Below are 14,965 nucleotides of genomic sequence, written 5' to 3'. Positions count from 1 at the left end.
AAGGAACTTCCATACTATTTTCCATAGTGGCTACACCAATATATATTCTCACCACCAGTACAGAAGGGTTCCCTTCTCTCCACATCCTTGCCAGCACTTGTTATTTCTTACCTTTTTGACAAAATAGCCATCCTAACAGGTGTGAGGTGGTATCTCATTATGGATTTGATTTGCATATCCTTGATGATTAGTGATGTTGCACATCTTCTTATGTACCTGTCGGCCAGTTGAATATCTTCTTTGGAAAAATATGTGTTCATATCTTCTGTCCATTTTTTAATCAGATTTTTTGTTATTGAGTTGTATGAGTTCTTTTTATATTTTGGATATTAATTCCTTTTCATGTATATTATTTTCAAATATTTTATCCCATTTCATAGGTTGCCTTGAAACAAAGTATTTTTGAACTTCCTTTCAGACTTCCTGCCAATGCATCATGCTTTGCAAGAGGCTATTGCCCTGGATCTACATAATCCTGGCAAAGTATTCAAGTTCAAGCAGCAAATTCAGGATACTTGTTACCTCTGGAGAGGGAGACAAGGAGCATGAACTCTGAGAGAGGGCTTATATTTATTTTTTTAATATTTTATTTTTATTGGAACATAATTGATTTACAAGACTGTGTTACTTTCAGTTACACAGCGAAGTGATTCAGTTTTACATATATGGTGGGCTTCCTAGGTGGCTCAGTGGTAAAGAATCCACCTGCCAGTGTAGGAGATGCAAGAGATGTGGGTTTGATCCCTGGGTTGGGAAGGTCCCCTGGAGGAGAAAATGACAATCTGCTCCAGTATTCTTGCCTGGAAAATTCCATGGACAGAGGAGCCTGGCGGGCTACAGTCCATTGGGTCACAAAGAGTTGAATATGACCGAGCAGACACACAAACACATACACACACACACATATAGCAAAGTGATTCAGTTATACATATATGATACATATGTTCATTCTTTTTTATATTCTTTTCTCAGATAGGTTACTGCAGAATATCAAGTAGAGTTCCCTGTGTTATACAGTAGGTCCTTGTTGGTTTTCTGTCATATATATAGTAGTGTGTTCATCCACAAATAATCATATGATATCACTCATATGTGGAATCTAGTTTTTAAAAAAATACAAATGAATTCATTTACAAAACAGAAGCAGACTTACAGATATTGAAATCAGGAACGGGATGAGAGACAGCTTTAATTGTATCTGAAATGTTCTATTTTTTTCTACAGGGCTGTGGTGTACATGGATGTTCATAATATGATATATGATACAACAAATATATTAATATATCACATATAAATATCATGTGATATTTATTATATCATGCATCATCATGGATATTATATTAATTTGAATTTGCTGCTTATCATTTATATGCTTACATTATCCATAAACAACCCTGTGTTTTTGAATATTTTCAGACTTCATATAAGATGAAGTGATCAAATTTTGTGTCCTACCTTTTTTTTGCTTGATAGTTTTTGAAATTTGTCCATATTGATGCATATAATTTTAGACCTCTGTATTTATATTCCATTTTATAAAGAGAACACAATTGAGGTATCTTTTCTGCTACTGATAGACATTTAGATTGTTTCCTATTTTTCACTCTTACTAACACTGCTGTAACAAATAATCTGATTTATAGCTCCCCATGCAAAGGGCAGAAGATACTTAGAAGTGGACATGCTAGGTGTCTGGGCAAGCATATGCCTTTCACTTTGCTAGGTATTACCATATCTTTCCTCAGATTGATTTTTCTGCTTTACTTTTCTACTAGCAGTGCATGCACATTGCTGTTGGCCCACATCTTTGCCAGTCCTTGGAAGCATTATCTGGGCTTTGCCCTTTCTGGTCAGATCCTCAGAAAAGATGTGAGGGGAAGTGGGGAAGAGGGAGGGCAAGGTTCTACAGTTAGGAGGACAATGTCAGCTCTGACAAATTTCCTGTGACACTTATTTAATGAGGAAAAGATTTTATTCTCCATTTTGATTAAGATAATATTTCGATTTCTGTGGGAAAACTGTTACATTTTTTACTCTGAAGTAGAGAAGTTTCTTTTTTTCCCCCTGTTTGCATTCTTGGCAAATAAGTGGAATAGACCAATTAGCAAGTTAATGTCCTAAATGTTCACTTGCAGTAACAGTTATTTTGAAATGTTTTAAATAGCATGGAGCATTGGATTTGTTCTTATTGCTTTTCAAGGTTTTGAATTTGTTAAAATGAACTGAATTTAAAATGAGGCACAAGTTTATGGTGAAGATTGATCATAATTATTTGCCACTCTAATTTGCATTTTGTAATGGGAAAAATAAATGATGGGAAATATGTTTACCTTTTAAAGCAAATATGAAAAGGCAGAAAGAATAACTTTGGCCATTTTGGGTTGTCTCTTGTGTTCACAGATGGGAAAAGAGAAATTCCACAAATCTCAACACTGGGGCTTTTGCAACAATGTTAGGATGCTGGTGGGTGAAGATAAACCAGGAATAGGTGGAGAACTGCTTTTCGGACAGAAGATAAAGCCAAAATACAGTGTATTTCCTAAAGGAATGGGAACTGACTCACCATCTTGGGTGGCTTTCGATAAACAGGTAAGTCACGTGACATTGGGAGACATGCAGTCTTAAAATGTTACATGTACCTAAATATTAAGTAGATTTGAGAAAATGAGTCCTCAACGTAAATGTTCATTTGAAATGACATAAAAGTACTCTAAGCAAAGAAAAGTTATCCCTGATTCTGTTTCTGACCAGGCACATTGGTCACAGGATGCCTAATGTTCATCACCTTTCATGGTGAATGCTTATCAACCATTCTCTTATCTCCTGTCCTGGACAGGATAGTGTCCTTCTATAGACAGTAAGGGTCTAGTCAGACTGCCACTTTTGCTTAGCGATTGCCATTAACTAAAGAATTTTGTGTGATTCTGAGTGTGCCATTGAATGCAACAGGAAAATGCCTCCTTGTCTTTTCTCCATACTAATTATGGTTCCCCACCCTTGAAGACCAAGGGTGATAGGCCAGAATTGTGGAAGTGAGGGAAAGAGGTGCCATTATTAGACAGCAGTCTGGAGTTTTTGTGATGTGTGTTTGTGTGCATAACACATGCACATATACTGGCGTATTTACAATTGAAGTAGGCAGTCCATTTGAATCTCTAAAAAGGGACCAAGAGCAAAGGGAGAAAACCCAAAGTGGCCAGTTGTTTCCCACAAGGCAGCTGTGTGGATATGCTCTGTTTTGTCACACAGCCCTGTGTCACCATGGCCCCGCGGTCTGTTTTCCGAGAATTTGTTATTAAATTATTTAGGTCCTATAAATAAAAACTAACTCAGGACTAAAGAATTCAAACATTAGTATGCTAAACTTACCAGGTAGTTTTTAGCAGCCTTAACATGGGGACTAGTTGGCAATGCTTTGATTCCAATTAAAATGTCTTCAGATTTGGCAGAAGTGACATATTCCATGTCATCCAAGTTAGGGTCAATCAGAGCACACACTTCTTTTGAAGTCCAGTTCTGACACTTATGGAGATTTAACAGACCATGGGAAAGCTTCTTTCTTAGGAAACCTTCTCTACTTTGAATGTGGACCAATATTTCACTCTCTCTCTTTTTAAAATTTATTTATTTGCTGTGTGGGATCTTCATTGCATCATGTGGGATCTTGCACAGACTTTCTAGAGGTGGTGTGTGAGCTAAGAAGTTGTAGCACGTGGGTTTAGTTGCTCTATAGTATGCGGGATCTTAGTTCCCCAACCAGGGATTGAACCCTTGTCCCTGGCATTGGCAGGCAGATTCTTAACCTCTGGACCCAACCACCAGTGAAGTCCTCAATATTTCTCTTTTTTGGATTATTTTTAGTATATACCTTGCTTAATGCTGGACCTAGGGTTCAGAAACACTTTCTGGGCTGACTTACTTGAGTGGCTCATGCATAGTTTCCTGTTAATATCAATCTTATAGGTGTTTGCACATCATCATTCTAGAATATTTAACTTGCAAGCATCAAAGAAAAGATTCTATTTTTACTTATGTCAAAAAGAGTGTATTGAGAATAGTTTAATCCTCCAACTGATAAATAATGTAGGCCACAATATATTAAACTATTCTCTTGTATTTAAAGTTGAAAATTCATTTTATTTCATGTTTTTCTCAATATTTAATATGTGCTTTTGAGTCTATTTTACAGTCTTTTAATTACTTATAAAATTGTGTAGAATATTTCATGAAGTTGGAATAATTTTAGCTTCAAACTACTTGAGAAAATGAAGAGCTTGCTCATTTCAGGCCTAACTAAATGTAACATAATTCAGTTATTTTGTTGGTCAACTTCAATTAAATATTCATTGAGCTTTAAATGAGACACTAAGACTATGAAATATTTACATGCTCTGATGAGATTGTGAACTACAGATTGGATCCTGGTTAATACCCAGAGCAAATTATAAAGTGCTTTTGGCATTTGTGGCTTAACAAAACAAGTCAACACCTGTTAATCGTTTTTCTTGAAAATGAGACACTTTTCTAACAGCTTTTAATCATAGCAATATATCTAGGGCTACTTTCTCAAACAATATAAGGTAGAAATAAAGGCAGATTTTTGGAAAGTGCATCATAATTAATATCTGTAGTAAGTGCTTTTGATCCTCCCCACCCCCAACGGGCACCCCACCCCCCACAGCTAGTGCAGCAAGTGCTTTGGCTAACAACTCATTCTTGTAACCCTCCATGGAGTGTTGTCTTGGCTAGTGGACATTGCATCACCCAGAGAGTTCACCTGGGAGGTTACCATGGCCACTTACTTCAGCATAGGATGGGGTAGCAAATGGCTGACTGATTTGTCAACGGTGAAAGGCTGAGCTTCTTTAACATGGAACAATTCTGTGTCATGCTTGATTTAGGCTCATGGCCCCTTGTGCGTTACAAAAGTAAAGTGTTAGTTGCTCAGCTTTGTCCAACTCTTTGCGACCCCATAGATTGTAGCCCACCCTATATGGGCTACATATATGGGCTATATACAGAGAGCCCTCTGTATATGGAATTCTCCAGACAAGAATACTGGAGTGGGTTGCCATGCCTTCCTGCAGGGGATCTTCCTGACCCAGGGATCGAACCCAGCTCTCCTGCATTGCAGATTCTTTACTGTCTGAGCTGTGAGGGAAGCCCTCCTTGTCCATTAAGCCTCGGCAAAATTTCATATGAGAATGCATCCTCCCTTGGATGATTTCCCTTCCCTTGGCTGTTCCTCTCACTCCCTTTCAAGTTTGTCCCAAGAGTATGCCCTTAATAATAAATCAAACATACCTAAACCCCTGTTTCAGACTCTGCTTCTACGGAGCCCAACCTGAGATAATATTCCAGCTTCTGTCCATAATTCTAAAAGTGACCATGAAAACATTCTGCTCAGGCAGACCATCAGATTATAAGCAGAGAAGAGACTATTTGCAGTGATCCTCATGGCAGACATTTCTAGCTCTTTTATCTTTTCTTCACTCTCCCCTTTAATGAGGCCAGTTTTATTCAGGCTGGAGATGTGCCCACTTACATGCGTTTGTGTTCCCAGGCTCCCTACAGCTAAGGCTGGCCACTTGGCTCACTTCTAGCTAATGACACGTGAGTTAAAGCTTATTAGGGTGGTTGTGGTTGTTCAGTCGCTCAGTCCTGTCCGACTCTTTGCAACCTCGTCAGGCTTCACTGTCCATCGCCAACTCCTGGAGCTAGCTCAAACGCATGTTCATTGAGTCAGTAATGCCATCCAACCATTTCATCCTCTGTCATCCCCTCTTCCTCCTGCCTTCAGTCTTTCCCAGCATCAGAGTCTTTTCCAATCAGTCGGCTCTTTGCATCAGGTGGCCAAAGGGTGGGGCTCTTGGGAAAGTGATTTTTCTAATTAAAGGTGTCAGGCTCAGCTGATATGTTTTTACTGCTGTGTTTTCCTGTCTGGAAGTAGGACGTAATTCCTCGGGGCACAGCAGCCATCTTGTGAATGCAGCAGAGATAAAGGAAATCTAGGGCCCTGATGGCATCAAGTGACTACCGTTTCAGGCCTGAGCCATGTCTCTCGGACATCCTATTAAATGAGAAAAATCAATCCCTATTTTAGAGGTCCTCAACCTAGGGAGACCTTTGGAAATGTCTGGAGGTGTTTTGAGTTGTCCCAATGACTGGGAAGAGAACTGGACTATGATAAAACAAGTGAGGCACTTGTCTTGAGTACAGAATTTAAGGGGTGCCCCTAAACTCAGTAATCAGCCAGGTAATATTTTAATGAAATAATTAAAAAATTTTTTGCTTATATTTTTTAAATTATGGAAATATGACAACACATTTACAAGAAACTTGGGAAAATACAGAACAAGTTTACATATACTTCCACTATATATTACAATTATTTTTTAAAGTAGATTAATTAAGATTTTTAGTTGGCGTTTCAATATCAAACTCTCAAAAGCCAATAGATTGAATATACAGAGAAGTAGAAGGATATAGTAGACCTGAAAAGCACTATGAACCAATTCAACATAATTAAGATTTATACAATTTTCACACAACAGTAGGATACAAATTCTATTCAAGTTCCCATGAAGTATCTTTAAAATTAATGCAAAAATTCAGGATGAACAAAATAGCATGTTAAATAAAGACAGGATCAGTAACTGTGTCATGCTGAGCCATATTGGAGCCTGAGGCAAAAGGGAAAATCAGTAGTGCTGATTCTGTCTTTATTTAACATGGTCGTATTTTGTTCATCCTGGATTTTTGGCATTAGTTTTGATGTTTTCAATTGCCTCGCCCTAGGGCCAGACCTGACACAGAAGTGCTGCTGCTATTTGAGTAGCTGGGACCCAGCCTTGTATTTTACATCCTGCAACTTGGGGAGGGGAACCCCCCAACTGAATATTCTACCTAAAATGCAAATACCGTGCCCATTGAGAAACACAGCCCTAATGTGTTTTAAAGCTTCCCTTGTAGCTCAGTTGGTAAAGAACCTGCCTGCAATGCAGGAGACCCAGGTTTGATTTCTGGGTTGGGAAGATCCCCTGGAGAAGAAAATGGCAACAGACTCCAGTATTTTTTTCTGGAGCATCCCATGGACAGAGGAGCCTGGCAGGCTACAGTCTATGAGGTTGTAAGAGTAGGACATGACCTAGCGACTAAACCACCACCAATGTGCTTTTAAAACCCTTGCCAGTGGGAGGATTTATGCAAGTAGCCAAACACAATTTTGCCTGATACTGCACCCACTGCCCAAAGACTAGTTATTTCGTGAATTTGTTTAAATATAAGCAAGTGCATATTCACTCAACAAGTTAGTTCCAGTCAACATCCCAGGAAGAAGCAAACATGGATGACTGTTCTCATTCTTTAAATGAGGAACCACTTGCAAAAAGTGTGGCAGAGATAGTGTTCTGAGGATGCATGTTGGAGGCACTGGAACTAATATCTTTATGATTGTGGCTTTGTCACCTTCCCTCTCTGAGCCTCAGTTTCCTTGACTATGAGGGGGGAACTTGGCTAGATGCTTGCTTAATACCCCCTTACCTTTAGCAGTCTGTGCCTAAGACTTGAGTCTTAGTCTGTGGCATGTAGTCTGTGACTAAAGGCAAACTGATCCTAAAACTAAGCCCAGACCCTGAATCTCCTGGCCTGGGGCTCTTTCTAATTACATCAGGTACCTACTGCTTTATTGTTAATTGAAGTTTGGCATTTAGTAGTTTATAATATGCTGCCATTGCTATTGTTAGCTGCTTTTATAAAAAGTCAGTCTAGTTAGAAATACTCAAATGACTGAATGTTTTTTAATGACTTTTATCTGGATGTTAAGCATCTTTTACATAGACTACAATTATGGTTTCATTTCTCTTCATTTGTCAATAGCTCCTAGTTAGCCTAATTTGTTTGCTGCTTTGCAAATGACTCTATTATAGTAAGTGGCAGGGTAAAGGTTGATCCTATGGGGTATGCATGCATTTAAAATATTATTTTTTCCATCTACTGTGAACATAATGATTATAATCCAAACTACTGACCATAGAATTGGAATTTTAATAACTTTGGATTTGTTTATAAGGGGTTTATGGTGAGCTGATTGTATATGTAGTACTGTGTGGCTCTTTATGCTTTGAACAATATAAAAATAACAATTTAAAATATAACCTCATCTCTTGGGTCACCTTGATGTGTGTTTTTCATTGAGCAAGTTGGTTTGTTACTCATTGCAGTGAGGAAAAACATCTACTATGAGTAACTGTGGGATGTCTAAGTAAGCAAGTGTTAGAAAAGACTTACTATAAGATTTGGGCTCATGTTAGGTAATTTTGGAGAGGATTTAAAGAAGTGAGGCCTTGCTCTAGATTGGGTGCTGTCAGGAAGTGGGGTTACTGCTATGACTGTGTATCTTTTAAATTGAAATATAGTTGTTGTACAGTATATAGGTTACAGGTGTACAATATAGTGGTTCACAATTTTAAAGGTTATACTCTATTTATAGTTATTATAAAATATTGGATATATTCCTTGTGTTGTACAATATATCCTTATAGCTTATTTTATTGTCCATCCCCCTTTTCTCCCTGCACTGGTAACCACTGGTTTGTTCTGTGTATCTGAATTTGCTTCTTTTTGTATATTCACTAATTTATTATATTTTTTAGATTTTCACATGAGTAATATCATACACTATTTGTTTGATTTATATCACTTGTCATAGTACCCTGCAAGGCTATTCATGTTGCTGCAAATTACAAAATTTCATTCTTTTTTATAGCTCAGTAGTAGTCGTATGTGTGTGTGTATATACACATCTTCCTGCAGGGAGATCAAGGAGCGATCAAGTAGGTTAGTATACACACACACACACACACACACACACAAACACACCCCACATCTGTATTCAGTCATCTGTTGATGGACACTTGGGTTGTTTTCATAGGTTGGCAATTGTAAATAATGCCACTGTGAACATTGAGGTACATGCATCTTTTCGAATTAGTGTTTTTTGTTTGTCTTTCAGATGTATATCCAGGAGTAGAATTGCTGGGTCCTATGGTGAAAAAGTGAAATCCAAAGTGAAGTCGCTCAGTCGTGTCTGACTCTTTGCAACCCCCTGGACTGTAGCCCCCAGGCTCCTCCGTCCATGGGATTTTCCAGGCAAGAATACTGGAGTGGGTTGTCATTTCCTTCTCCAGAGGATCTTCCCGACCCAGGGATCGAACCCGGGTCTCCTGCATTGTAGGCAGAGGCTTTATGGTCTGAGCCACCAGGGGTCCTATGGCAGTTCTGTTTATAGTTTTTTGAAAACCCTCCATACTGTTTTCACAGTGGCTGTACTAGTTTACATTCCCACCAACAGCACACAAGGATTCACTTTTCTCCACATCTTCACCAACATTTGTTATTTGTTGTCTTTGTGATCATAGTCATTCTGATAGGTATGAGTTGATATCTTATTGTGGTTTTGCATTTCCCTGATGATTAAGTGATGTTGAATGTCTTTTCATTTGCCTGTTGGCCCTCTGTGTTTCCTCTTTGGAAAAGTGTCTATTCAGTTCTTTTGCTCATTTTTTAAAAAAGATTCTGTATCTTAAGTAATCTCATTTATGGAGAGAGGAGACTAGATGTAAGACTATATCTGTAATTGGGACAGAAGCAGCCCTTACTCCTAGGACAGGGGGATATTTGGCGTTTTGTGGCTTGGACAACATTCATGTTCTGTGTTCAGATGTAGCTATGGTCTGATCTCTCTCTTTTTTTCATCTTGATCCATTGTGTTCACAAAGTGGCCTTGTCTGAAAATAGTATCCTCTGGAAGTTTTCATGTTTAGCAGACCAGCTTGTAGCAGCACCAAAGCCAGCTGATAGTGTCAGGTTGGCTCCTGGATATCAGGGGCTGTTTTTCTCTTTCTTATCCAATACCAGCCAAAATGTTTAATTTTCCTGCAGGGTGATCAAGGAGCCATCAAGTAGGTTAGAATTTCATATGATTGGCAAAGAACAATAAACTACTATAGACACTCAAAGTTTTGCCTAAAGCCAAATCAGGAATCTTACAAAATATAATGAGTATATATAAATTAAATACAATTAAAAATATTATATGTGTCAGACATTATACCTTTAAACCATGCCCAAAATGTCAAATGAAAAATGTTCCATAGGTTTATGTAATTTTCAGGTTATCTGAAACCTATGGGGATCATTTCATAAAAGACAGCAATATATATAACATAATGTAATCACAATAATTGCCATTTAAACCCAAGTTTTAAGTCACAATTACATACTCTTCAGCTATTTAGTTTTAAAGAAGAAATCAAAAGGCTTGCCTGAAATCAAGCACTTCATATCCCAAATTCCCAACTGTATGTTCTGTATTTATCATTAAAACACATAATTACCTTCATTAAATTTGTTAAACTGATAAAATTTCCAGTTTCATCATATATTATGGCTTTCTCTAATCTTTTGAAATTCAAAAGGCACTTTATAAAAATATCTGCAAATTTGGAATAAATGGTTTTAGAATAAAAATAATGAGGTTCATAAATGAGTCTTTTATTGAAGAAGAGTTTTTCCTCCCCTCTTTGCTAAAAACTAGAGTTTAGTTACTAGAAAAATTTTAAGACCTTCCCCTCAGGGTTAAACGTTTTAGCAGTAGTAGGCCTGTGGCTTATTCTTATTAGCTCAAAGTTAAAATTGTCTTTTTGAGCTTAAACCTGAGTAGATACTACTGCACACCCATTAGAATGGCTATAACTTAAAAAGACTGACATACCAAGTGTTGGCAAGGCTGTTAAGAAGCTGAAACTTTTATATATTCCTGAAAGGAATGTAAAATGGTATTGCCATTTTGGAAGACTGGTTGGCAGTTTCTTAAATAGTTAAATATGTGCTCATGACATATTTAACCATTAGTCACGACCACATGACTCAGTTAATTCTACTCCTACATATATTTCTAAGAGAAATTGAAACATACGTAGCCCACAACAGGGAACAACCCAAATGTCCATCAGATGATGAATGGATGAACAAAATGTGGTACAGCCATACAGTGGAAACCATTTGTCAAGAGGAAGAAACTACTGATGTGTAGTATTAATACAATGTGGATCAGCCCCAAAAACTTACTAAGAAATCAGATACAGAAGACTTCATATTGTATGATTCCGTCTATCTGAAATCCTAAAAAAGGCAACTACATCAGAGAAAGCAGATCAATAGTTTGCCTGGGGCTGGCAGTAGGAGAGGGAATTTTGAGGGGGTGATGGAAATGTTTTAAACTAGGTTGTGGTGATGATTACACAACTCTATAGATTTATGAAAAGTCATTGAAGTGTACTTATAAGAGGTAAATTTTATGAAGTATAAATTATAGTTTAATATATTAATCTTCTGGACTGCCATAGCAACATACCATAGATTGAGTGCCTTAAGCCACAGATATTAATTTTCTCACAGTTCTGGAGGTTAGAAGTTCAAGATTACTGTGCTATCAGGGTTGATTTCTCTTAAGGCCTCACTTCTTGGCTTGCAGACCCTCCCTCTTGCTGCTTCTTTGCATGGTTGTTCTCTGTACACCCTGATTTTTTTTTTTTTAACACAAAAACCTTTGTCATGTGTAACACTGTAGCTCACAAATTCAGAACTAATGATTACTATTTGATTTGTTGACTTATATTTTAAAGCTCATTTATATTTTGTTCTGAATTTTTCATCTATAGAGTAATGTTTATGTACTTTCCCCTTCTGAAATCAGACCAGCTGCAGGTTTTTGGAAACATTTAAACAATTATTTACCTTCCTGAATTTTGTTCTTGCAGGATTCTGCCCTGTAGTAAGCTCACCCTTTTTGTAACTCTGATGGTGGGTAATGGTACAAATACGAACTATATAATCCACGTTCTTTTTAAAAAATATTTTTGAAATTATTTTTAACTTATAAGAAATCACAAAAATGGCATAGACTCTTTCCCCAATCTTATCTTAGACAAATGCAGTACATTATCAAAAGCAGGATATTGACATTGGTATAGTACTAAACTTCCAGACCTTAATTGAATGTCACCAGTTTTTACATGCACTCATATTTTCCCATTAGTTTATAGTTCTGCGAAATTTTATCACAGAGATTCATGTAACCACCACCACAATCAGGACACAGAAAACTCTACTCCTTTAGGGTTTTATTGTTTGAGTCTTTATTTTAATCAACTTTATTGAGATACAATTTATTTAGGATAAAATGTACCCACTTTCAGCATACAGTCCTATGAGTTCTACCAGTACACATAGGTAGCCACCATTCTGGACAGCATTTACATCTCTCCCACCACAAAGTCCCCTTATGCCGCCTTCCATTCAGCACTCCTCCATTGCTCTGACTTCCATCACTATAGATTAGTTTTGCCTGTTCTTCACCTTCATATTAGTGGAATCTTACTTCTCTGGAGTCTGTTTGGGATTTAAGATTTGAGGCACAGCTTTGATACTCTGTATGTATATAAACAAAGTGCAGCCAATTCACATGTGATAATTCACCATGGCAGATTTCTGGGTATTTGTGTAATCATTTTTTTCATTCTCTGGATTGATATCCCTTTATTTTTAAACATAGTTTTTTTTTTTTTTTTTTCCCAAATAAGTTACTCTCCTAACTCCCTTCAGAGGTTTTAAAAACATTTAGCATTGCCAATTTCTAAATTTAAACATGTTAGAATCGTTCCTTTCCTTCTGCTTATTTAAATTATGCTCCTCTATTTAAATACCTATTCTGACTATGAAATTCATTGTGCTGTTTAGTGTGGTAATAGTTCTTTCAATAAGGAGGATCCTTCAGGGACACATGTCATTATCATAAACCTTTTATCAGAGGTATAAATAATTGAGAGCACATGACTGTTCATTCTAGGGCATCAGAAATGGGGAGGTGGCAGGGAGGGCATGAATTCCACATTATTGAAGGTGGGGCAGAAATGCTTATCTTCATTTTTTTTTTTTGAATTTTGTCTCATTTTCCTTTTCTTATATCCCATCTCTCAACCTCCTTAATCCTTCCCCTTCCATTCTTTTGACTTCTCTGTTTTTCTCTTTTACTGAACTTTGTCTCTCTCTTCAATCCTCCTCTTTACTTTCATGCGTTATTCATCTTCCATCATGTGTGCCCTATTTAACTTCCTTCCCGTTCTCTACTTCGTCTTTCTCTGTCCCAGGTCTTGTAATTGCTGACTTCTCTTTTTAGGAAAGTAGAATTATTATCATCATCATTATCATGATTATTGCCGGGGTCTTTTCCTTTACCTCTAGGATTGGACCCAGGGTACACTGAACTCAAATGGAGTGTTGTTGGAAATGAACTCTGTACATTAGTTGCGGTAACCCTAAGGACCATTATCCTCCTGCAGTGCCCTGTAATGGGAGGAGGTGTAGTAGAGACTGCAATGGTTTCAGTCAGACAGTTGGATTCAAAACTTGGATTTATCATTTATTATCTATTTCATCTGGGCTATGTTGTTTTTTTTTTTTTTTTTCCCATACTGTGTGGCATGTGGAACTTCTCTGACCAGGAATCAAACCCTTCCTCAAAATGGAAGCATGGAGTCTTAAACACTGGACCACCAGGGAAGTCCTGGACTGTGCTTTTAACTTCTCTTGGTCTTAATTCCTTCATCTGTCAAGTAGGAATAACAAACCTGTCTTAGAGTTACTGGGAGCATCAGATGGACAATGCACATCAAGTGCCTGGCTCATCCTACCTAGTCCTAAAGAATTAACACTCCTCTTTTGCTTAAGACTTGGCTTATTTTCTTACATGGGTTAGGGAGGGCAGTGTTCCCAGGGGAAGTGAAGCTGGGAGTATCCCAGTTACCTCCTGTGCTGCAGGATTCTTGCATTTTTCTTTGGCACAAATTCTGCCATATTTCAGAGGAACCAGTCTGGAGGTGCTGACATTGAGACCAGCAAGTTCTAAAAATGTAGCCATTAAACTACTGATGCATTGCTCTTTCCATTTGTTCCCCAGTGTTCCATTATGCTGTGGGTATTAAGGTGGTTTAAATTTATTTCTATTGTTTAAATAAGAGAGTTTGTCTTGTCTTCTATTTGAGCAAATTCACTTAATGGTCTTTTAGGAGAAAGGTTTGGTAACTACGTTTATTATTGTTTTATTTTTCCCTATTCTGAACTAATAGCAGTCAGCAATAGACTACTACAGTTGTATATACATTCTGATTATTCTAAACTCAAAGATTTTACATCATTATCACCTAGGTTCTAGAAACTTCATGTAGTCCTTTTATGTTTAATCAAAAATTTTACTTCCTTTGTAGTCCACCCTGTTGTTTCCCTCCTTTTTAGCCTAAAATATGAAATCTGTCTTTGAGTGTATTTTATTCTGTCTCTGGTTCTACTTGTTGATTTTTTCATCTAGTATTTCAGGGTACTTTTTTAAAAATTTTAAACTTTTTATTGAAATGTAGTTGATTTACAATATTATATTAATTTCAGGTATATAACAGTGATTTAATGCTTTTATAAATTATATGCCATTTCAGGTTATTATAAAATAAATAATGGCTATATTTTCCTGTGCTGTATAATATATCCTTGTTGCTTACTTATTTTATACGTAAGTGTTTGTATCTCTTAATTATTCCCTATCCCTGTCTTGCCCCCCCTTTCCCCACTCGTGACCAATGCTTCTATCTTTGAGTCTGTCTGTAATATTCATTTATTTTTTAGATTTCACATAGAAATGATAACATGTAACATTTGTCTTCCTCTGACTTATTTCACTAAGTCTAATTATCCTCTAGTTCTATCCACATTGTTGCAAATGGCCAAATTACATTCTTTTGTATGGCTGAGTAGTATTCCATTGTGTGCATGTATATATCACATCCTCTTTATCCATTCATTCATCTGTTGATAAACACTTGGATTGCTTCTATATTTTGGATATTTTAAA

General features: G+C 37.1%; 1 protein-coding gene across 1 annotated transcript in view; it reads left to right on the top strand.

The window, feature by feature from the left end:
- Positions 1-2,400: 2,400 nt before the first annotated feature.
- Positions 2,401-14,965, top strand: part of EFHC2 (EF-hand domain containing 2) — a 196,935-nt gene continuing 184,370 nt past the window's right edge. Inside the window, exon 1 of the mRNA XM_027534499.1 lies at positions 2,401-2,589. Within this exon, the coding sequence (XP_027390300.1) occupies positions 2,401-2,589 (189 nt within the window). The remainder of the gene's footprint in view (positions 2,590-14,965) is intronic.

Source organism: Bos indicus x Bos taurus, chromosome X (assembly GCF_003369695.1).
Source record: "Bos indicus x Bos taurus breed Angus x Brahman F1 hybrid chromosome X, Bos_hybrid_MaternalHap_v2.0, whole genome shotgun sequence".
Taxonomy (NCBI): domain Eukaryota; kingdom Metazoa; phylum Chordata; class Mammalia; order Artiodactyla; family Bovidae; genus Bos; species Bos indicus x Bos taurus.
The sequence above is the reverse complement of the archived record's forward strand: the minus strand, read 5'-3'. Positions and strand labels throughout refer to the sequence as shown.